This window comes from Acyrthosiphon pisum, chromosome A1, assembly GCF_005508785.2.
Source record: "Acyrthosiphon pisum isolate AL4f chromosome A1, pea_aphid_22Mar2018_4r6ur, whole genome shotgun sequence".
Classification (NCBI taxonomy): Eukaryota; Metazoa; Arthropoda; class Insecta; order Hemiptera; family Aphididae; genus Acyrthosiphon; species Acyrthosiphon pisum.
The window spans coordinates 144531367-144555498 of NC_042494.1; the positions used below are offsets into that span (position 1 = coordinate 144531367).

General features: G+C 35.5%; 1 protein-coding gene across 2 annotated transcripts in view; it reads right to left on the reverse strand.

Annotated features, from left to right (window-relative positions):
• Window positions 1-994: 994 nt before the first annotated feature.
• Window positions 995-24132, reverse strand: part of LOC100162565 (homeobox protein abdominal-A homolog) — an 84275-nt gene continuing 61137 nt past the window's right edge. For both annotated transcript variants that reach the window (XM_001943736.5, XM_016804218.2), the window contains 3 exons: window positions 16357-16400; window positions 9461-10564; window positions 995-2294 (listed from right to left, as the gene is read on the reverse strand). In XM_001943736.5, the coding sequence (XP_001943771.2) occupies window positions 1885-2294; window positions 9461-10520 (1470 nt within the window). In that variant the 5' untranslated portion in view covers window positions 10521-10564; window positions 16357-16400 and the 3' untranslated portion in view covers window positions 995-1884. The remainder of the gene's footprint in view (window positions 2295-9460; window positions 10565-16356; window positions 16401-24132) is intronic.

Genomic DNA, 24132 nt, shown 5'->3' on the forward strand with positions numbered 1-24132 from the left:
AACGTAAGCCGCGAAAAACCGTTTTTCGTGTTACCATTGTATTATTGTTACTGTTTCGTCAGTGTTAATTATTAATTTATATTGTCATACATCAATAAATTCTAAAATTATTTTAGGTATATTTATATAGGTAGGTATTCGTGTGTGTGAAAAACATTTTATTATATTAATACTATAGGGGAAAGATTGATAAATCGTAAAAACTGACTACTATCTATCGACTGCAGTTTAAATTAGACATAATAATATTATAATATTATGCATACGACTTGTATACGATACCTATAATATGCGTATTGCGTATATATTATATATTTAGTTATTATTTAAACATTATATATTACATATTTACACTTCACATTTATTATTTAAATATTAGAAAAAAAATATAAGAAAACGCTAAAACTCGCTTAAAGACGGAGATCGATAGTTTTTTTATCTAAAAAAAAAAAATTATAATAATAATAATAATAATAATAATAAATATATTAAAACCACTGATTATGTTTCCAGAAACGATCTATACAGTTTTATGTATATCATTATAATCATTATATTATTATCATTACATTTATTATTATTTAAGTTAGATGCTAAATAAATAAAAAAAAAAGAAAACGAAACGACCACACTTTTTTAAATAAAATACCTACGACGATGCTATAATAATAACAATATCATCGCATCACACTCGAACGCGTCCAACTCGGGGACTATTATTATTATATTCTACATCATTATATTGCGGCATATACACGTTTCGTTAAATACACAACATATACATAATATCTATAATATAGTAAAAACACATTGCGTTATGTATTGTATATTTAGCCTAATAGTATAATCTCATATATTTTATATAATACATAAACGTAGTAACTTAAATTGTATTTTATGTATATATAATATATAATATGTATGTACACGTTTAAACATTATGCATTTTATAACATAGTATTATAAAATGTCGACACTCTGGAGCCGATGTATATTTATTTTTTTAAATACAAGTACACCTAAAAATATGCTAAAACAATACACAATAATATTATTAACCGTATACGATTAAAATATGTGTATACCTACCTACGTACCACATTTACCCCACCGTTTCTGAATGTCATACCTATATCATTATAAGTATGTATATCATATTTTGTTTTATAATGATGAGTTTTAGTTTTCTGGTCGATTTACGACAGTTTGCACAGATTGACTACCTAAATATATAAAATTGTTTTTGAGCGAGATTCGGGATATGAGACGGAGCTCGTCCGGTTTATGGAAGAACTATGAATATAAAATGCAATATCTATATATATATATATATACGAATAGCCGAGGGGTACGAGTTTCACTGCAGTAAACGGACCCATGGCGTGCAGAGACTTGTTCGTGGGAACGGCGGCGACGGGAGAGAAGCCCTTGCCACGACCTCGTCATAATACCGTGTCGAGATCTGTTTCGGAAACTCATCGATTGACGTTATAGGGACCTACTTAACTACTGTGACATCGTACAGGAAGATTTCCGGCCATCCGTAAATATTATATTATGATAGACATGTTTTGTTTGGGGACGAAAATTGACGGAAAACAAAAAAAATTATCGATCACGTTATATACGACCAAAACGAAAAAGCGATCGGTCCCTTCTCCGCGAATGTGTTATTACTATTGTGTTATGTGAAATAGGTCAAGACTTACGTCGCACTCGGACTTACGCCCTAAGTACTCAGACGGATTGCATCGGGTAATGATGGTGTAGGTGGTGCGGCGGGGGCATCGGCTGTAGTTGATGATGAATGTGGTGCATGTGCATCGGTGGGTGGGAAGCGGCGGCGGCAGTAGCGGCGGCGGCGGCTCCAGAGTAGTGCGACGGTCACTGATGATGTTTGATGGGCCCGTTGCCGTGGTGGCCGCCGATCACCTGCATGTGATGCTGGTGATTGGCGTTGGCGCTGCCGTTGCTGTTGTTGTTGTTGTTGTTGGACTGCTGCTGTTGTTGTTGTTGCTGCTGCTGTTGCTGTTGCACGGCCTGCCGCTGGCTGTTCTTCTTGTTTTTCATGCGCCTGTTCTGGAACCATATTTTCACCTGGCGTTCGGACAGCGCCAGGTTCCTGGCCAGCTCCCAGCGCTTCTGCTTGGACACGTACGCGTTGAACAGAAACTCCTTCTCCAGCTCCAGCGTTTGGAACTTCGAGTACGGTTTTCTCTTCTTGCGCACGGTCACCTGACCCGTCCACTCCAGCGGGTTAGTTCCGACGCCCATACCAATGCTCGACAACGAACCTGTGAGGGAGCAAAATGAACGGCGTTAATAAAAAAATATATAAATAATATTATGAGCTCTTAAAATATTCATAAAAAATATTTGTATATGATATATGTGACAATGGCAAACATGTTGTATTGTTTTATTATTATATTATTATAATATTATGTTTATTGAATTTCTAGTAATTATTATATGCATGCATATAAAATGTATAAAACTGCAGCTGTTCTGTAGGTTTTTTTAATTTAATCGAATTGTAATAGTTGTTGGTAAAATGCATTACAACGTTTTGGAATTATAACTTTTAAAACGGTTTATAATAGGTACTACGAGATGGTTATTCGAGGTAACCAACACGTTTAATAATTCAATAAAAATGGATTACTTTTGATAATATTATTAGGAATGTTGGATTAAATTTATATTGAAACGCTACTTAAATAGATACGGGTCAGTATATTAACGTTATATCTATCACTATCAACGTATCAAACACCAAATAATATTTACCGCTGTAATGCAATTACCTACGTGATACACAAATTACGTGATAATTTCATATTTCACCACTCGTTTAGGATTTTGTGTTAAGATTATATTGCAAGTTGCAAAGCGAGATCGAAAGTATACCTAAATCAATCCTAAACCAAAACGATGGTCGATCATGCAGTATTATTTGTATTATCGTTGTTATTATTATTAATCTACAACTGTCCCGAGTCCCGAGCGAGAAAGCTATTGGTTTTACAATGGTGTTTATTTTTTATTTTTTTCTATCCTGTATACAAAACTTCTTCCAGAAGGAGTGCTTCGATTTCAACAAATAGTACCTTATCTTTTAGCAAATTGGATCAAGATGGTCCTTTAAATAGGTCATTTTTCGATGTTATCATTAATTATTTAATGCCACGGAAAAAACCACCGAAAAATTACGAAAAAACGCTAAAAATGGGATTTTAATTTCTAAATTCTAATGCTTTGTTTATCACCATAGAAACGAATAAAAAATTATAATACTATAATTTTAATTCAACTTACATGATATAATAAATAATAACAATATAAAATATCCAGACTGACAAACCGTCTCTGCTCAGAATCGTTTTTCTTATACAATGATATTTTATCATTGAATTCAAGTCTATTACAATCCATTATACAATGACCCACTTGTAACCTACTGTACAGCAGAGTGACATCCTCTTACATGTTTTTTTTTTTTTCTGTAAACGGATTGAAAACCATTTTTATTTTTACAACGATATACCATTAAACACGTCACGGTCGATTTGTGCTTGTATTATATAGAGTGATATGTTTACGGCCGATTCGGCGCCGTTGAACCAGCTCTCGATCAAATACCTATTATATTCAATATCGGCGATCGGCGTGGTCAAATGGCTATCTCTATACAATACAAATTATACTGTATATGAATATATATACTGTGTCTGTACAGACCGTGCATATACCGTACACGTCTTGAACATCGATAATTTGAATATTATTCTTATTTAAATCGTCAAATCGCTCTGTATATAAAAACGTTTTATGCTTAATAATATAATATAATGTAGCCATATAGCTGGTACATTCGTCGATCAATGCACGGTTATAATATGTAAGTAGGTACACAACGAATGCGGTGCAGCGGGTGATCGCTGCACGGTTTAATATGGGCAATATAATAATATATACCTAACGCATGTCCTCATATATATAAACACCTTTACACCAAATATATATATTGTGTAGGTATATAGGCGAACGCCGCAGGTACATATATATACGGCGCGCGTATAAATGGGCGGGAGAGTTCCCTCGTCGCGGTAATTTGTAGGTAGGACCGGTGACGATTTCGTTGGAAATCTGCAATTTTTCGTGGTATTTGGTTCTCGTCTGCGCGTAACATCCCTCGCGCGGTTGGGGTGAAATTCGCGAATACACCGCCCCTGCTGCTCGCACAGTACACCGCGGCCGGTATACACGATAAAATATGTGTACAAAGCGTATTTTTATATAAGCGCGTAGATCGTCGCTGTCGGTTTTTTTAGTGAATTTCGAAACGCGCGTGAATTTTGTATTTTTGAATTATAAAATACCTACTACCTATAATATAATATTATTTGTATAGTGAATCAATTTTACGCCCGGAAATAGATGTTATGTGTTATATTACTTAAGCAATAATATATGAAACGTATTCGGCTGTACAAGCATGTATAGATCGGATATATTATACAGCGTAAAATTGGTAGAACATCATATAGGTATATTCTGGCCGTCGCACGCATTATAAAGGGTTGATTTTTGTTCGGTTTCGTAATGCAACGGCTATTGGGATTCCTCCGACGAAATGCGCATGTGTCGTTCGCTTCGCCGCCGGATTATTAGCTTCCGAATCAGAAATCAGCTACGAGGTGTGTCGTGTTACACAAATTAAAAACCTACGTACATATTATATACAATATTATATATTAATGCGGGACAAAATAATATAATATATATATATATATGGTCGGACGGGCGCCGCAGCTGTCCTCCGGGGGCACTACGCTCACACCCCGTCGGCAACTTGGAAAATTAAAAAATGGTTTTTTTTCCTGCGCGCGATATATTATACTAATAATAATAACTTGTATGGTGTAGAACAAAGTAACGCGTAGGAGACGCGCGCGTGTACCTATATATAAAATATTATAAAACACGCCCGGCCGACGGGGGCAGACGGGTCGCGCGCGTAGAAACTAATAATAATAAGCAGATGTTATATTGAAGTATAAACGGAATTTAAATTTTTCTACGCGCGCACACGCGCTCACGTTTATGTTCTGTGCTGTGTGTGTGTGTGTGTGTGTGTGTGTATGTGTGTGTGTGTGTGTGTGTGTGTGTGTGTGTGTGTGTGTGTGTGTGTGTGTGTGTGTGTGTGTGTGTGTGTGTGTGTGTGTGTGTGTGATAAAATAGGGGAGCGCACACGCGTTATGGTTGTAATATTATGTTCTTTTCGAAATGGCACTCCAAGTGTCGTCGGCGTACACACATATATTATTATGATATTTAGTAATAAGTAATAACAATCTCGTGTATACGGAACCGTCGACAGTGGTCGTCAACATTTGCGTATAGTAGCGATAACGGCATGCAGTAATATATTGTGTCGCCTGTGCTACTATATATATAATAATATGTGTTGTACTGCAACACTGATATCAGGGCTTAAAGTAACAAGAAACAACCACGGGGATTGGGGGGGGGGGGGGGGCACTATGACCTCTATATAGATTTTACTGAAGTGTATATTTTATGTCATAACGTAAGGCCTATCAAAATGAGAAAGTTCATTAGAATGAGGAACATTAGTAAAATATTATAACGCTTATAGTATAGTCTGGAGACACTATTATACTAGCTATAGAGATCAAAGTTAACATTGATTTTAAAACCAGGTGAAGCTGTCGATGGAAGATACCTCTGCTGTTGTCATCACAATACTATATTTTGTTTTAGCAAACTTAGCACCACCGATAGAATGAAATGTATTTCTTGGTAATAAGCATTTTCAAAAATAAAGAAAGATTTTCAGTAAAGAAAATTTCATTATTTAAAGTCGTATGTTTGAGGAAACGTTAATGGTGACTATTTTTAAAGCACTCAGTTCCTTTCCACTGCTTTCTACTGTAAGCCCTGTATTACCATATTGTTTGGAGGTAGTATGTGTATAGGAAATAGTAATTTCCGTGAAATGTATATGAATACTCACGGCTACTTGAGTGACAAACAATAATGAAAACCTGTTTGCGTCCTTAACCCAGTTATAGAAAAAGTTAAAAATACTTGTTAAGGCAGTTAGTATTAGGAGTAACGTCTAGCTTTTTTGAATCTTAAACTCGCGGCACAGCACAAACGAACGATATTTTTAGAATTACCATCAAACGAAAGGTTGTTCCCAGGTGTCCTCGAAAATAATTTCATATTATCTTTAATTTTAAAATCTTAGTCTAAAATCACTATACGATTTAATATTATTATTATAACCTAAGCGATGGTGTTTTTATATGGATAACCTATAATATATTATATTTTATACAAAACGGAGCTTGTCCTATCGTTACACGTCGCGCACCGAATTTAGTAAGTACGGTTATAGGTATATACATTAATACAAGCATATAATATTATACAGGTACATGCAGCAGGGTGGGCATAATCGTTGGCGAGTTTGCAAATTAAAAATGTCCGTCTCTGACGATATTATAATATTATATACCTAATATTATTATATTATATTATAGTACGGCGGGTGGCGCGGATCGACATGCATCAGAAGCAGTTCAGTGGAAGCACCGGCGGCGGTCGCAGTTGTAAAAAGTGTCTCGAGTCGTAAAGCTGTCAAGAACCGTGGTAATAAAAACACCTAAGTATAGTTTAGTCGAGTATATTATTATATAGTTTTGACGTTTGCGCGCGCGGCCGCGGTCGACGAGTCAAGTCGGCCGACGTTATTCGGTCATTTCGGACATAATATAGTGCGGGCTACACTCTCGTATTATAGGTACTTGAAGGTATCACATAATAATATCATATAGTATGACACGCGCGAGACGGAAAATTCAGATAGAGGTGGTGGCGGGGGCCGAGCTTTTAATCCGGAAGAACTTATAGGTCGTCGGCGTCCGCGATCCTCCGGGGACCACCGCGCCGCCGCGCTGATTCGATAGTGTTGTGTTATTGCACAATATAATAGTACATGATGGCCGCGCGAATTTGTTCAAACAAAATATAACAATAAACAACAACAATAATAATAATAATGGTTTTCAGAATTCGTCGCGTAATGAACATACCTATAGGACACATTAAGGGGCGGCCGAATGCGCAGAAAAACCAGCATATTATATTGTAGAAGATGCGCCGCGATAAGGGTGCGGACGCCGCGGCCGTACTACGCTTCGCCGCGGGGACAGCTGCAAATTACGCGCGGCGGAACGCGACATCGGTCGGCATCAGCGGTAGCGACCATATGCGTACCTATTACAAAAAAATTGCAATATTTTTCGCTTTTAACGTTTTTTCACGAGCGTTTTCTATTTCCGTGAGTGCTTTCCGCGTGCCATCGAATCGCCCCAATAACATTTTCAAATTATATTATTATGTCATGATGCTGTTTTTATTTTCACGGCGGTTCCATTCTCCGCCGTTTTGATCTTCTTCCGATCGTGTTCGGTATTGTTGCAGGGGTTGTAATTTATCATAGTATCATGAGACAAATAAAATATAAAAATAAAATTAGCCATTTAGATGGTAGATTTTTGGGACGGGCTGCGCGGAGGTCGTCGGCGCGGCGCAAACCCAGAGATGTACGCGAATTGCGCGTATTTATAATATTATATTATGATATAAGAAAATTGGTTCAATGATAATTGGTAAAAATATTTTGCAATTCAAAATCCCTAATTATAAGTACTTAGTTATATTATATTAAAACATTAATCTAAATTGCTTGCTGTATCCTAAATTCTAAAAACTCAAAAATTATATAAATATTTATTTTTAAGTGTATTATATAATGATTGATGTTACACTAGCTCTTTTAATTTCTTATTGTATTCATTCTACGGGTACTTGAGATCAGTATTTATTTGTAATTTTGTATTATTTTCTTTTATGAATTGTTTATTTTCCTTGTTATTTTTAAATTGCATCATGATAAGTATATTCTTGCACTACAATAAGATGTAATAACTATCGTGTATTTATCTATTATAGTATTATTATGTACATTTGTTTACATTACTACTTTCTAGCAAATAAAAACAAATTATTATTATATGCGCTGGTACCGCGTTCAAACGATCCACAAAACTACACACACACACATCTAGGCACGCGATTTAATGACATCATAATATTATAATGACGTGCGCATCACACATAGATTTTAGCATAATATTATGTATTTAATATATCCAGAATAAACGTCGCAAAAACTGGTCTAGGGAGGTACCAGCGCTAGCGTTCACACGGCACAGCCGAAATCGAAACCACCGCTGCTGCATTTGTAGATATACCTACCTGATATTTATTATTATTATCTATTATTATCATTATTATTATTATTATTATTAGTATTATTTAAATGCGTACACGTCATTATTAGGTGGACAACGAATTCGGTAGCACCAGGATGTATAATCATCGTCATCGTCATCGTTATTATTATTATTTTATTATAATTTGGACCCCGCACGCTGTATAGGTTGGTATTATAGGCATATATACCAGGCTGTAACAACGAAGATCCGACCCGCGATGCAGCTCTGCGTGAGTGCTGCGCTGGCCGTGTATTATAGTAGGTATGTATATAATACACACACGCACACACAATGATAATAATAATATACACGGCGGCATCGGCATCGAACTGCCGCAGAGACAGCTGACCTACCCGTCCAATAAAATCGTATACTTTACGGCCGCCCGTCCTTTTGTGCGCGGACGGACGCCCGTGCACGTATCGCCTCTGTCGCTCGCGCCGCACAATAATAATAATAATAATATTATAAACCATATATACATACATATACATATACATATATATATATATACATACGTGGCCGATGCAGGTATATATATATATATATGGGTATACATAATGTGCAGTGCTGCACGTATATATACGGTATATGCATAATATAGGCACACCACCCCTCTTCAGCGGCACCCACTGCGGCATATGCATATTATATATGAGGCGGCACATTTATCTATATAATATAGATATATATATATATATATATATATATATATAGCGGGCGTGGAGGAGATGAAGAAAAAGAAGAAGAAAAGGTCGGTTATATATTACGTCATTACGCACGTCGTGTTTGTTTTGAAATCGTATATTTATGTCAAAAATTTTTATACAAGTCTCCGACCCCGCGGCACGTAGGCACCTATATATATTGTACATCGTTCTCAGAACCCACGACCGGGTCAAACGCAAAGTTTTTGTTATTATTATTATTATTATTATTGTTGTTGTTGTTATCGCTTCGTCCCCGAGAAGGTAAAACGATGTACCTACCTATACCTAAGTATTTTTACATTATTTTTACGATACACAAAAAAAATTTTCTGGGCCGAGTTTTTAATCACAATCGACTTTCAAAAAACGTGTACGTACCTGTTGGCGGGTAAGGCGTCGACGTGACGGGATCGTGCGAGCTCCCGTAGTTCCTGAGCGGCAACGACGTTGGAGGCGGCGGCGGCGGTGGTTGGTACGCGTTATCGTGGCCGAACGGGCCGGCGGCAGAACCGTCAGCCGAGCCGGACGTCATGCGCGACGAGTTGTTGCCGCCTCGGTCGTCGCCGGGGCTGCCAGACTGCAGGTAAGTCGGTTGCGGCGTGTCGGCCGGACCGCCGCCGGACGGGTGCCTGGACGCCGAGGCAGCGGCTGCGGCTGCGGCCGCGGCTGCCGCGGCCACAGACGACGACGATGAAGACGACGTGGTGGTGGTGTACGGCGAGTAGTTGGTGCACCAGGACTGCGAGAACTGGTGATGGTGGTCGGCGGCGGACGGTGGTCCGGCGGAACTGCTACACGGCGTCACGCCGCCGTTGGTGTATTTACTGGACAGGCCGCCACCGCCACCGCCGCCGCCGAGGCCACCGCCACAATAGTCTGTGGCTGCCGGTGACCAGAACGGCAGGCCAGTAGGTGGTTTGCGGCCGCCGCCACCGCCACCGTCCATGGACGTCCGGTGGTGGTGATGGTGGTGATGGTGGCCACTGCCAGCGTCCGCGGCCAGGTTGTAGTAGGTCGGCGCGGCCGGCTGATGGTGGTGGTGGTGGTGATGAGGCGGCGCGGCGTACTGGTCGAACGCGGCGTGGTCGACGACGGCGGGCGAGTACGCGTTCCACTGGTGGTGCGAATGTCTGATGACGCCTGCCGAACCGGCGGCGGTGTCCATGCACTCGTACCCACCACCGCCGCCGCCGCCACCGCTGCCAATGGAATGAGACTGCAACCGCTTGGCCGGTATGTGCAACAGCGGTGGTGGCTGCTGTTGCTGTTGCTGCGGTGGTGGCGTGATGGACGACGTGATCGGCGTGGACGACGGCGACGTCTTAATGACGGCCGCCGGCGCTGCGCGCGTGATGTCCACCGACGACGGCTGCAGCGACACGGACGACGGAGGTGGTGGTGCCGGCGGGCTGTCCTCGTACAGGCCGCCGTTCATCATCGTCCACCAACTCAGCCCGGGTCCGGCTGTCGGGGTCGGGCACCCTGCTCCGGTGGTAACATCGTGTTCACCGCCACCGTACAGCGTACCGACGGCAGCGTCCCCGAGGTCGCCGATGATGATAATTGTTGTGGTTTCGTACGGGGTTTAGGTGATAGACGACCGCAGGCGGAGGAGATTTTGGTGCAGGAGACGATATCGGCGGCGTCCAGACGTCAGTTGGTGTTAGGTCAGGGTCGGCAACAGAACACAAGAAGACAAGTCCAGATCAGTTTAGAGTATTATATTATTATAATGATATATATATATAGTATTATAGCGGCTGTGCATATTGTATATAATAATTCCCGTGGACAGTTGTATATATTTTATTTAATAATAATATAATATATTATATTATATTTTATATAAATCGCTGCCGCAGCTCTTCCGGACGAGGCAGGCGCGCGATTACTACGACGACGCGATCATGTGTCGCCGGGGATTCTTTTGAACTTCGAACTAAAAAAAAAAATCAAGTACGAACGCATAAGCCCGCGGTGAAAAAAAACCGTTGGGAGGATAAAATATGTCGCGCCCCTTTCACTTTTAAAAAATTATAAACAAATTTAAAAATTTTTAAAACAAACGATGGAATAACAAAAAAAAAAAATAAATATCGGAAAGGCAAAACTTCGCGGGAGACGACGATGTTTTAATGTTATTATCGTGTATGCGAAATACGCGACGGAACTACCGAGACCGCGGACGGCGCGTGTGCGTGTGCGGCGGAGGTCCGAAGTTTCGTACGCACGGTGCGCGAGAGCGGACTGACGTGAGAAGTGACGACCGCCGATGACGGGTGACGACACACCGCACCCGACGGCTCACAAACGGGCCGACGCGAGCGCGTAGTAGTAGTTGTCGTTGGTGTTTAGCGGCATGCACCGTCGCCGCGCGCTGGTCCGTGTGCGCGTGTGTGTGTGCAGGCGCGCGCCGCGCTCCCGTCTCTCGCGTCCGTCCGACCGGCGCGCCGCTCGGCGGACCAACCATGGACTACGCGTCAACGTCGCGCGGCCGTCGGCGCTCTCGACAGCGCTGCTCTCGGGGCCGTCGTGCGGACAGAGCCGCTGCTGCTGCTGCTGCTGCCGCGTCGCTACCGTATACCACGCACGCACACACACACACGACCACGACTTACAGAGTCGAAATATTATTATTATTATATTTTTCATGTCCGCCGCCGTCGCCATAACGATATCAGAGGCGCCCCTTCGTCGCGGCAAGAAATTATATGATGATGGCGCGCGCCCTCCAACTTTTTAGTCGTTTCACGAGCATATAGTATACCGTATACACACAATCACAATGAAGATTGAACCTACAACTATTGCCGGAGACTGTAAGATCAAAAAATGACTTTTATATACCGAGGTGATCACAGAGTTTCACGTGGGCTCAAAACTATCTACCTATACGTTAAAAATACTCTTTAAATTGTATATACTCTATAGCTATTATACTCCGAACAAAGTTGGTACGGTTTGATATTATGACCCATTAATTTTATGATTAAGTACTAGTAATTTTAACCGTTGAGTATAGGTATTAGGTACCCTAAATATATTTGAGTTTGAGCGCGAAGAAAAATGTCTCAAACACGTTTAGATCTACTGCTTGGATTTATCTTTATTTTGATTTTATTCCTAATTTCGAAGACAAAAACCTTATAACGCTTTAACGCATAGATCTTTTATGATGTGACACTCATTTATTCAAAATTCAGCAGTTTATAGTCTTCAAAATAAACACATATTATATTCCATATTGTACTGCTGCAGTAATATACCTAAATATATATATATATATACCAATCATGCCAGACAACAGGGATCTTAATAATTGACTCATTGACGTGTTTTAAACACGATCTTTTTATGCGTATTCCTATTTGGGTTTTGAAAACTGGCAGATGGAAACCAGCCTATATAATGTATTAACATCTATATTTTATAACGTGAAGAGTGATTTAGAAAATAATACAAGTATAATATCTGAAACCTGCTTCGGATTTTTTAAAGGTTATATTATATAGGTACCTACGAATATATTTAATGATGTTTATATATATATACAATATTATATGTAAAAATGAAGTTAACAAATCCGGATTCCGGTTCTATATATATCTGAATTTCGTACATATTATTATAATAGGATGACTGGACTGTTCGGGAACCGGCTCGTCAAAAATAATATATTATTATTCGTCATGTCCAAAAAATTCTAAGACGATATTATATTATATTATATATCTTGTACAAAACTATTAGAAAACGGTGAGCGGCGCGCAAGATATACCTATATAGGTATGTATAGGTATTTACAATCCTTCTGGAAGTAGGCACTACCAGTATTATATGCCTAGCTATATATATATCATGAAAACCCATTACGGACGACGGTCCGGCGGTAAAATAAATTGTATTTCTGACCTCAACCCTTTTAGAGTTTACGAGAGATAACGGTCGTCGTTTACCTACGTATGTTTAAGCTGCAGCTATATATATATATATGTATTTTATATATTATACATATATGTTTTATATATATTATGAGCGCGTGTAGATCGATATGCAACGGCGGCGTGTATATATTCCGGACGTCTGACCGGCGACTTTTGAAATACGAATTCGAATAACGGACGCCGTATATAAGCTGGTAGATACCTATATATACACGCTATAATACAGCATGACATATATTATAATGGAATGTGCAGTACACATATAGGTACATATATGATTATATTGTGTATTATTGTCGTTGTAACCGTTAAAACGCACTGCAGTATACCCATTATATATACCTACATTACGCGACAGATTAAAGGTGTAAGCGCAGACTTATATTTATATAATATAATACGACATATATGAGCTGCAGGCGACGGACGGATTTTCCCCGGTGAAGAAATGAATAGAGAAGTGCCAAAAATGTGAAGGGAATAAATAAATAAAAAGGAAATGGCGCGTGAAAAGACGCGTCCACAGAACGCGTGCGCCCAAAAGCGCAGCGAACCTAAACCTTACAATATATACCTATAAATACCTATATAAAATATTAACAGTGTGACAAAGGTCACACGCAGACAGATTAGTGCTGTACATAATATACACACGGCGAGGGACGTTAAAAAGGGACTATGACTAATGTGTGTGTACCTACGACAAATTTTTCTTTTTGTACCTATATGTTATATATACATATGCCACACAACAAAAGCGGTGTTGACTCTCGAATCGCGGCGCAGTCGACGCCGAACAGTGTAGCACCAGTAGGTAATACAATGTCATGTATCTATAGATACATATAGGTACCTATATAGTATATATACATACCTATTGTGCGAAGCAGCACATATTATTATACTCGCCATTATATTATATAATATACAATATTATATTATATATACACGCCTATACAAAGCGTCTTCGCGATCCGCCTAAGTATAGGTACGAATTTTTAGTCACGGCCCCTCGACGAAACGTCAAATATTATTGTATATATTGTACATATGCGAGAAAAGAGGGCGCGCGACAACAAAAACTCGAGTAAAGGGAAAACAAAAAATTATGTATAATATAGGTATAATAGGCGCATGCAGCGGCCGAGGGAGAGTTTTCATAGTCTGTTTGGCGATGGGTTGTTGGGGGGGGGGGGGGGGTGGCCGTGAAGATCGGGAGACGGTATAACACTATACATGGCGTCGTTATTATATTATAACCGGTGAGATGGAAAATTGAGCATTGTGTCGGCGGCGGCATCGTCGACGGCTAAAGAACGACGGACGATATTATATATACATAATACATACATACAATATATACATACGTACATATACATATATAATATATAAGTATAATAGCTGACTTTCAAAATCATTATATTTGTGCGTCTCGCGATAGGGGATCGTTGTCGAATTCAATCTGTAAGTGCGCGCGCGGTTGCAGCAGGCGAACGCCGGTGCTCGAATTTTATGACGCGCGGAAACAAACGACCGAAAATAATATAATAATCTGTATGATGTATATAGTGTCTCGTATCTCCCTCGCCATCATACTTGCTCGAAAAACAGTTTTCTATGAAAACATTTCTCGGTAAATAATATAGGTATTATATTGTAAGTATATATTATATAAATTATAGGTATGATGTATAATGGGCGGTGGACGAGCTGCAGATGAGACGACCGAATTTGTAATATATTTTATAATAATATATATATATATATATAAAGAGCTGCAGGTTTCTATATACGAGGAAAATATAAAGATGTTAGACGCGTACCTATGTTTATACCTATATATAGTGTATATAATTAAATTGAGATGTCGTCGTCGCGGTCCACCTGCGCCAGTCGACGCGTACCTATCATATTATATTCCTCAAACATATAATAATATTAAATTATATATTATGTACGTAAAATAATCGTACAGACGACGACGATAATAATATTAAATCGTCTATGACAATGATAGTAATATAACGCTGAGCGGCGGCAGCCGACTGTATAGATCTCAATCGGCTACGACCGGTCGAGGCGGCGGCGAACGGCGGCAAACGCCGCCATCTTTGTGCGCGCATGTCGGCTCATTATACGATTTTCGACTGGTCCGCAGACGCGCCGCCGCGGGAGGTCCGACGTCCGGAGAGCGCACGCACGCCACTGCGCTCGTTATCTATAGGTACTGTATACATTTACAATTTTTGTGTATTATACTCATACGAAATATGATTTAACTACACAATCTTATTTGTTTAATATATTATATTAAATTAACGAATACGATTTAACGAGTGTGTATATGAGACGCATCATACCTATATATATTATAATAATGACGTATAATGTTATAGTTGCAAATACACCTACGCGGAATCATGGTAAGTAAGGTATACCTATATTGTATAGAAACCTACTTCTGCAGTGTCTCAGTCAATGACTTTTTTCTATTTTTAAAATATACATTTTAGAAAACACTTATTTTAATATTGTGTATTATTATTGTATACAATGGACAATATTTTTTATTAATAAGGTATAGGTACAATATTTTATGATTCACCTGAACTCGAAACACAAAAACTGAAATTGTTATCCTTATACGTTTCTATATTATAATACCTAATATGAGTATACATAAGGGTAGTATAAGAGTGTCTATTTGTGTAAATAGTTAAAAAGCAGGTATATACCTACTAATTTACATAGCAGATTATATTGAAATATTGTAGTTATATGGTTATATATTAGGTTTAAGGTACATGATATTATTTTTTAGGTACCTCCGTTCTGCAGAACTTAGAAGATTACTCAGAGCAAGAGACCGTGGTAAAGAAGTGTATATTATTATTGTACCTATATATAGATGGGCGGGTGTGTACAGAAGAGAAACAAGGTGAGTTACCTTGCAGCGTATACATAATATAATATATAATATAAAGCCAAGGTATTATTCGATGCACTGCTTAGTAAAAATAATAAAATATTTTCTAGGAATAAAATTAACTTCGTGGAATACCTATGCGGTATAGGTACAATATACATAATATTATATTGTTATAGGTAGGTTTATGCTCGGGAATTATCGCACGCGACCGCTCACTGCTAAATTGCATAATATTATTGTACCTATATATGTGTGCTCCTTTATTATTTTTAACATAGGTTTATATATAGAAACATATAATTATAAATTGGTAATATTATTAATATTATTGTGCGCATAAAATGTGAAACAAAATAATTAGGTGAAGTACATAGATATTTGAACATGGTTTCGATAATTACCTTGGACGCTGGCCAGAGTGATAGCAGGCAAGAAACAGTGCAACCTGTAAACAAAAATAAATAAACATATTTAATTATTATGCAATCTTGGTAAAATTTACATATTATATATATATATTATTTCATGTAAGTGTCACAAGTACAATATTAATATACATGACATTTCCACACGATCGTGTATAATAATATATTATATTCGCGTGACGGAAGGGGTCCCCCCCAACGCTGCTGCACGCATCGCTGCACTTTGCAGTGCACTGCAGTATGCATCATACACGCGCGGACAAGGGACAACACGAACATATTAATATATACACATAATAATTCAACGCGTGTGCTATTTATATTTAATTTAAACACGATACTTTTATGTAGGTACTATATACACCTATTTATATATATATTACATTATAATACTCGTATATTTGGTAAACAGGGCTGCGATATTTATAATTTTTCTCCCTCGGGAATGCTGCTGCAGCTTATAAATATCAAAACATTTAGCCATATATAAGTATGTACAGGCCAGTATAAATTGGTATTCTGCAGTATTCATATTGTTATAATATATATACCTACTCTTATATTCAGGGCCGTGGAGAGAGAAACCCGGGCCCGGGGGATTATACCAATAGGAGGCCCAACTATTTTTGACCCCCTATCATAAACTTTGTAAGGTAACTGTATAGTAAGGAGTTAATTTTTTCTGCTGTATTCATTAAATTCTTATTTTTAATTGTTCCTTATTAGTTTAAAAAAAATGTAGAAGTCCCAAATTTTATTTTCACATGACCACAGAGAATGCAAATACAGTACATAACATTATATAAATATATAAATAGTGAAACGTGAATATAACTCAAATTAAAACAATTACCTAAATGAATACTTTTAAATAGTAAATAATTTAGTAAGTAAATAATTATTAAGTTTCTTGGGCTATAGGTAACAATACGCCAATCAATTGGTTCTTTTGCCATTGTTGTTATATTTCCACGTTCAGCTTATCTATCCACAATACTGCCTCGCCTGACGCTGCGTGTATAGATCGTCGAGAGTTCCAGGAAACCAATCCTATTTTCACATTTGCTAACTATGTCAAGCATTGTCTGACAACGAAAACGTGATAGGCTATAATTTACTATATAGAACGTATAATATGTATTATATTATTCATGTCCCAGAGAGCTGACAGGTCTCACGCTGTATGCCCCACGAAAATAATATGTAGTCATGTAGGAATATAATATATAATATATAACTGGGGGGTCGAGGAATCGTTTACATTGACATATATATACAATTTATATATACAAAGTACAATATCTATGGGTATAGGTCTAACATAGTATGGTTTATGTATAAGTCTTAACTCTTAATACATATTTTGTAGATTATAATTTACGGCCAACCCTATACCCTTGCCGAGATTTATGAGATTATAAGATACATTTTTCGTTATTTTTATTTTGTATACAGATTTGAAGTGCACTTGAGCATATTTTAATGTATGGCACTATGACGTATATTATATAGTATAGTGCCATAGTAGCTACCTATATACATAGTAATGTAGTATGTCATTATGACATTATGTTATTATGCCATATAGGCATATAGCTATATTATACAGCCTTTTATATACATTAGGTAGGTACCTACATAATATAAGTAATATAATATATAGTAATATAATCACACTGCACACACTCAAGTGCTGTTGGTCCGTGGTATACCTAATATAATTTGGATTTTCGTAGACATATTATATATGATATTATATAGGTATTCATGTATTATATTTATACATATATAACTACGTGTTGTGTCACGTTTAATACCACAGTATACTGCAGCAGCGGTCACATATGGTTTTGTCAACGACTACAATAAATCATCGGGATAAGAAATCGTCGTCTCACTGTAGTGAATAAATCACTTCGACTTGCATATAATATAATACAATATAATTTATTATATTTATAACACTGTTGTAATTTACGTGCATATATAATTATTATACAGAGTCATCATCAAATTATTCTATATAATAAATAATAATATATATTAACATGGTTATATAGGATATATGCGGGTGTAGCAGTGGGACTGCAGCACTAATTATTGTAATAATGACGAATCAGTACTATAACGCCGATGACAAATTTTGTCGAGCCATTTTACTTAACCTTTATTCTAGTAACTCGTTGATCATATGAAAATCCACGGCTCGGCGCATAACACTAAGGTATATAAATACCTATCATGTGAATTGTAATCGGTTTAATTATAAAACGTTATACCACATGATGTCTATAACATCCTTACTCCTTACATAATATATTATATTAATTGTAAATAGGTTCGCACATGTAAGAGCAGACGAACCGTGTTTTTTCGTTTATCTAAATATTAATAATAGAAAAACGGAAAATTACGGTGGGCCACATAGGGTTATCGCTTTGTCCCTGTACGACTGTATCTACATAATTATAATTTATTATAATTACATAATCACGATATTCAACGATAGTATATAAGTATATAGCATATAGTGCCTATAATCTATATATACATAGGTATAAATCATAATCTTTATCTGCATGAGACGGATATGCGCTGCACGTGCAGCAGCAGCAGAACTAGTCTCGGAATACAATTTCCGGTCGCGGCGGCGTTTACGACTTCGTGCATCGGACTTCCTATGACATATATACCTTCGTTATATATTGTATATATATTAATATATTATATGGTATTATTGTGGTTTGTACTGTATTTGTATTTTAAACTATATTATTGTTGATGACGATGATGAATTAAATAAGGTTTTCATTAATATTCATTAATTTTCACTTTATTATAATAGGTATTATTTGATTTTGTATTTACTTAATTTAGATAAACATGTTCATTCAATTTTGATGGTCATTGAAAACTTTCTGAATTACTAAAATGTCCCTCCAAAAATATTAGACGTAAATTATACTAATTATAGTGACCCTTATTAATGGGTAGGTACCTATACTATTTGGTGGGGTAACCAGAATTTTGAAATTCTGGGGGGAGGGCAAAGAAAAAAAGAAGAGTAAAAAGATATAAGAATAAAAATTATAAAATAAATATTATCATATCTAGTCAAGCAAATTAAAATGAGTACCTATATGGCAACTTTTTAACAGTTTTATACTGATTATTTGTAAAAATAATGGCCGTAACATGTTTGGGTACAAAATTATATTTTTTAACGATTGGGAACACACGTTTAGGATCACATTTTTTTCAAAAAAGAATACAACATTTGGGTACCAATACGTTTAGTACAAATTTTTAAAAGTGACAGTAATATTTCACATTCATGATTTATACTGTTTGAGATACATAAATATTGTATCAACATGTTTCATAAATTGAGATACTGAGTGATTGAATAAATAAAGAAATCTATGTACAGTCATATATTATATTGATGTAAGTGTAATAAAGATTATAGTCAATGTCAATTGACAGTATAATTATATGTGTATTACGTAGGTATAAATTCGTAGTCTCGTGTACTATACGATAATAATATAATATATAATAATCAAAATATTATAATTGATCTTAATTGGTTTTGAGATAAATGATCTAGCAATAAAGTTGAGTATGGTATAGTAATAGTAGATATAATACTGCTATTGTATAGACTATAGACTATAGATCATGCATATGATAATATTATGTGTACCCGTCCATGTCTGGTATATATTATGTTTACCGGGTAAAATTATAAAATACCTCTTATTCTATGTGTCCAAAAGTCGTGTCTATTTGTACCTGAACATGTTGGCTTTTAGATCAAAGTGTAAAAACGACCAGCACCCAAAATAATACAGCCAATAGTGGGAAGACATTGCCCCCATTTCCCCCCAGCGGGGCTATGCCACTGGTACTACCTAGGTACATATATTATGTATAAATGTATAATGTATAAAATTGTTCCTTTTTATACTTGAAACTCAATAAAATAAAAAAATAAAAATAAAATCTATTTTGTATTTTTCATCCAGTAATTTTGGCTACACGATTTCGTCGAATTTGACGTGAATATTATAATACGAAGCGCATAAGCGGAAATTTGGTGAAATTACTCGGGGGCTGAGCATTATATGCTCATTACACCTATAGGTTCCACTGTACTAAAGCCACTCGCAATTATTTATTTCATTAGGAAAATTTACAAAGTTCGAAATACTAAATAATTTGACCATAATTAAGTACAAAAAAAATTATGTGCGTTTTCTTTAACATTTTAGAAGTACCTATTCAAAACAGAAATTATTAAGTTATTCATTTTTAATTTAGAATTATAACTAATGGCCGATTTAAGGGTTCAATAAAGTCAGAAAATCCATAAGAGGTGCCTCATACAAAATGTGTAAGTCACATAGTTAGTAGTTACCTCCATACCATATTAATACGTAATTTCATCGAAACCGGGACGACGCGCTATACGCGACGCGGACGATTGCTGATGAACAACCTATGCGGGTATTATTACTTATTATTAATACTACAGAATACGACCGTTCCAAGTTATGATTATAAGTTCGTAAAATATTTAATTTAATTTTTATCACTGACTATTTTTTTATAATTTATTTTTTAATTCGGTTATTAAAAATGAATTTTACAATTATAACAATTATTGTATATTTACTCACTTTAAAATTGTGTGGGCCAGGGGGGCTAAGACCTATACTTTAAACTTCTGGGGGGGGCTTAGTCCCTTCAAGCCCCCCCCCCCCCCAATTTCCACCTATGGGTATAAGACTTATGGGTATGTAGATATACATGTACCTACCTATATATATATATATATAGTATAGATAGTACATATTTACAAGATTTACTTAATTAATATACCAATAATAGTTATAGGTACGTGAATGAATTGAAAAATTAATAATATATTTTTTTTTCATTGGACTTAAGCTCTATAATTTTATACGAGAGTAAAATTAATAACGCAACTATTATAGTTCGACTATTTAATCCTTATAGGATTATACAATAAATACGACACGTATACATAATCGTAAACATATTAATTTCTAATGTTTTCCGGTCCCAAAAACGGGCGATGTAATTTTATAAATTTATTATTTTATAGCTATACAGATAATGATATATATAGATATTTTTTGTTTCGCATCATTAAAACGATCGTCTTGGGTAATGTAAAAATATAATATTAAAGTTGTAAAACGATATAACAATAATAATGCCCTTTTTTGTCGTCAAGTCGCGTATTATACGTTCAAATAATATATTGTTATTTGTAATATTTGTTATTCTGTCCTATTCGCGACTGCGTGGCGCGCGCCGTTATAATACTGCGATTATCATATATACGCACGATTTGTGAAATAAATTGACGACGAATTCAAACTATAAAAAAAGTTTGAAGTGGTTTGAATAATGTTTTATACTGTATGTTATATATATATTATATATATATCACTGCAGGGCGATACGCACAGTGTTTCGCTAACGAAATTCCGATGCGTATATATTGCGCATTGAAATAGTTTGCAGTGAAAAGTTTTCGTCCATATAATATATATTATGTATATAACTATATCGTCTATCTCTTTAGCATCACGTTAAAAGTTTTTCATATATTTCATTCCAATCTATAAATTTCATTCAGATTCAACAGACCGTATTTTGTGCACAAAATTTAAAATATAAAAAAATATAAGCAATACGAACGAATCTATAACAATCCATATCATACAGTTTGTATGTTTATTTTATAGGTATACCTTTTATTTTATTTTTTTCCTGATTAACCGACAGCAGAGGAGTATAGTTAAATGAGCCAGTATATTGGTAATATATAGGTATATATTCAGTGTTGATAAGGACGACGAGATTAAAGATGAAAGTACATTACCTATAAGTATTATTATTGCACGAGTCTTAAAAATGACAATATAATATATACCTAATGTATATATATATTATAATATATTATATCCTTGAATTACAATATTCTTATAGTACCTATACATTAAAATATATTATAATTTATGTTCTATATTATTATAGTATATAATAATTAATATACTTAGGTATATTATATATAGATACAGTACACGAGTAACCTATAGTATGTAATAAATTTAAATAAATAATATTATTATTAGTATAGTTACCAATAATATAATCACTTTTCAGTTATAATATTGATATTATGTAAATACTGGATGCAGTAACAGGAAGACTTGACAAAAAAAAAAAAAAAAAAATGTTGCTACTTAAACGCGTTTGTGATAAAAATTGTGAAAGTTATAATATGATTAAGAAATATACTCATTTCATAGGAAATTTCCAAAAATAATAATTTTAAAAAAGTTACCTATTATACGTTTTAAATTAATTTACTCAGAAAATATTAATATTTTAAAAAATTCTATAAAATAAACTACTTAAGTAGTTACAAATAGTTACAATTATCTTAAATAAATATTTTTATGATCACTGCAATTGTTATTATAATCAGATTTATTTATTTTGAATTTTTTCCAAAATATTTAGATCAAATTTTAAATTATTTATTTTCAGTACTAAAAAATAAAAATATTTTTTTTTCATATTTTACGTGTAGCGCGATTTGACTTCATAATATAATTCACATACATTATTACATTGTATAAATAAAAAAAAAAAATTAATATTGATTAGAACAACAGTTTTTCAACTGTTAGTTCTTTTTGCTACACCCCGTATAGTTGGAGTGTATAAAAATATTTTTTTACAACATTATATAGTAGTATAGTACATGTTTTGTATTACAACATATTAAACAAAATGTATACTATTAATTATTATACGATACGGGCGTTAGTGAATAGTGTGTGCATACCGACGTTGTGTAGGTACCAACTATATTATATTATACTCAATAATGATTTTAGGTAACAAAGAAATTTCTAAACTATATTATTTTATTTATTTCAGGTAGCCATTGGTTAAACTTCAGAAGAAAAACAAAATATTATTATATTTAATTTGGTATTGTCAACGGAAAAAAAGTGTATCATTTTAAAAATATCATTCTGTTTGTTTATTATTAATTTTTTTCCTTGCGATGTCTGGTTATAATAATATCATTTAGTTTAATATATAAATTATAAACGGTCTTAATATTATCTATATACAGCGTTTGAAAGAAGGTATATATATTTTATACGTCGTTCAACTATCAAATAAATATATACAATATACATAGGTATATTATAAAAAGTTTTTGAGGGAAAAAATAATTTTTTACCTAGATATATACGCTATAATACACATATATTATTATATTAACGTGGCTTAAATTCCATGTTTTCCAATAGCCAAATAACTCAAGGTTATATGTATGATAGATACACACGTGTGTGGGCGAGTGTGTGTATACGAACACATATAATATCTATATAGTGTTTAATAAATATATCAGCTACAGTGCTACACACTGCACGACACGACACACGTGCAGCATACACGTGTAGGTCGAATATATAGGGGAACACACTTCAATGATTTTCTCAGATAACGCCATCTTCGACGATATAATATATTTTTCACGGATAATTCTATTTTTTTTTCATTTTGAAGCCGTTGATGCGCAAAAAGGGCGTATACACGACGCCGTGATGTAGTATATTATATATATATAATATATATGCATAACATATTTTATTTTTCGGCTTATTTTATCGGTCTTCGGAACACGTTTTT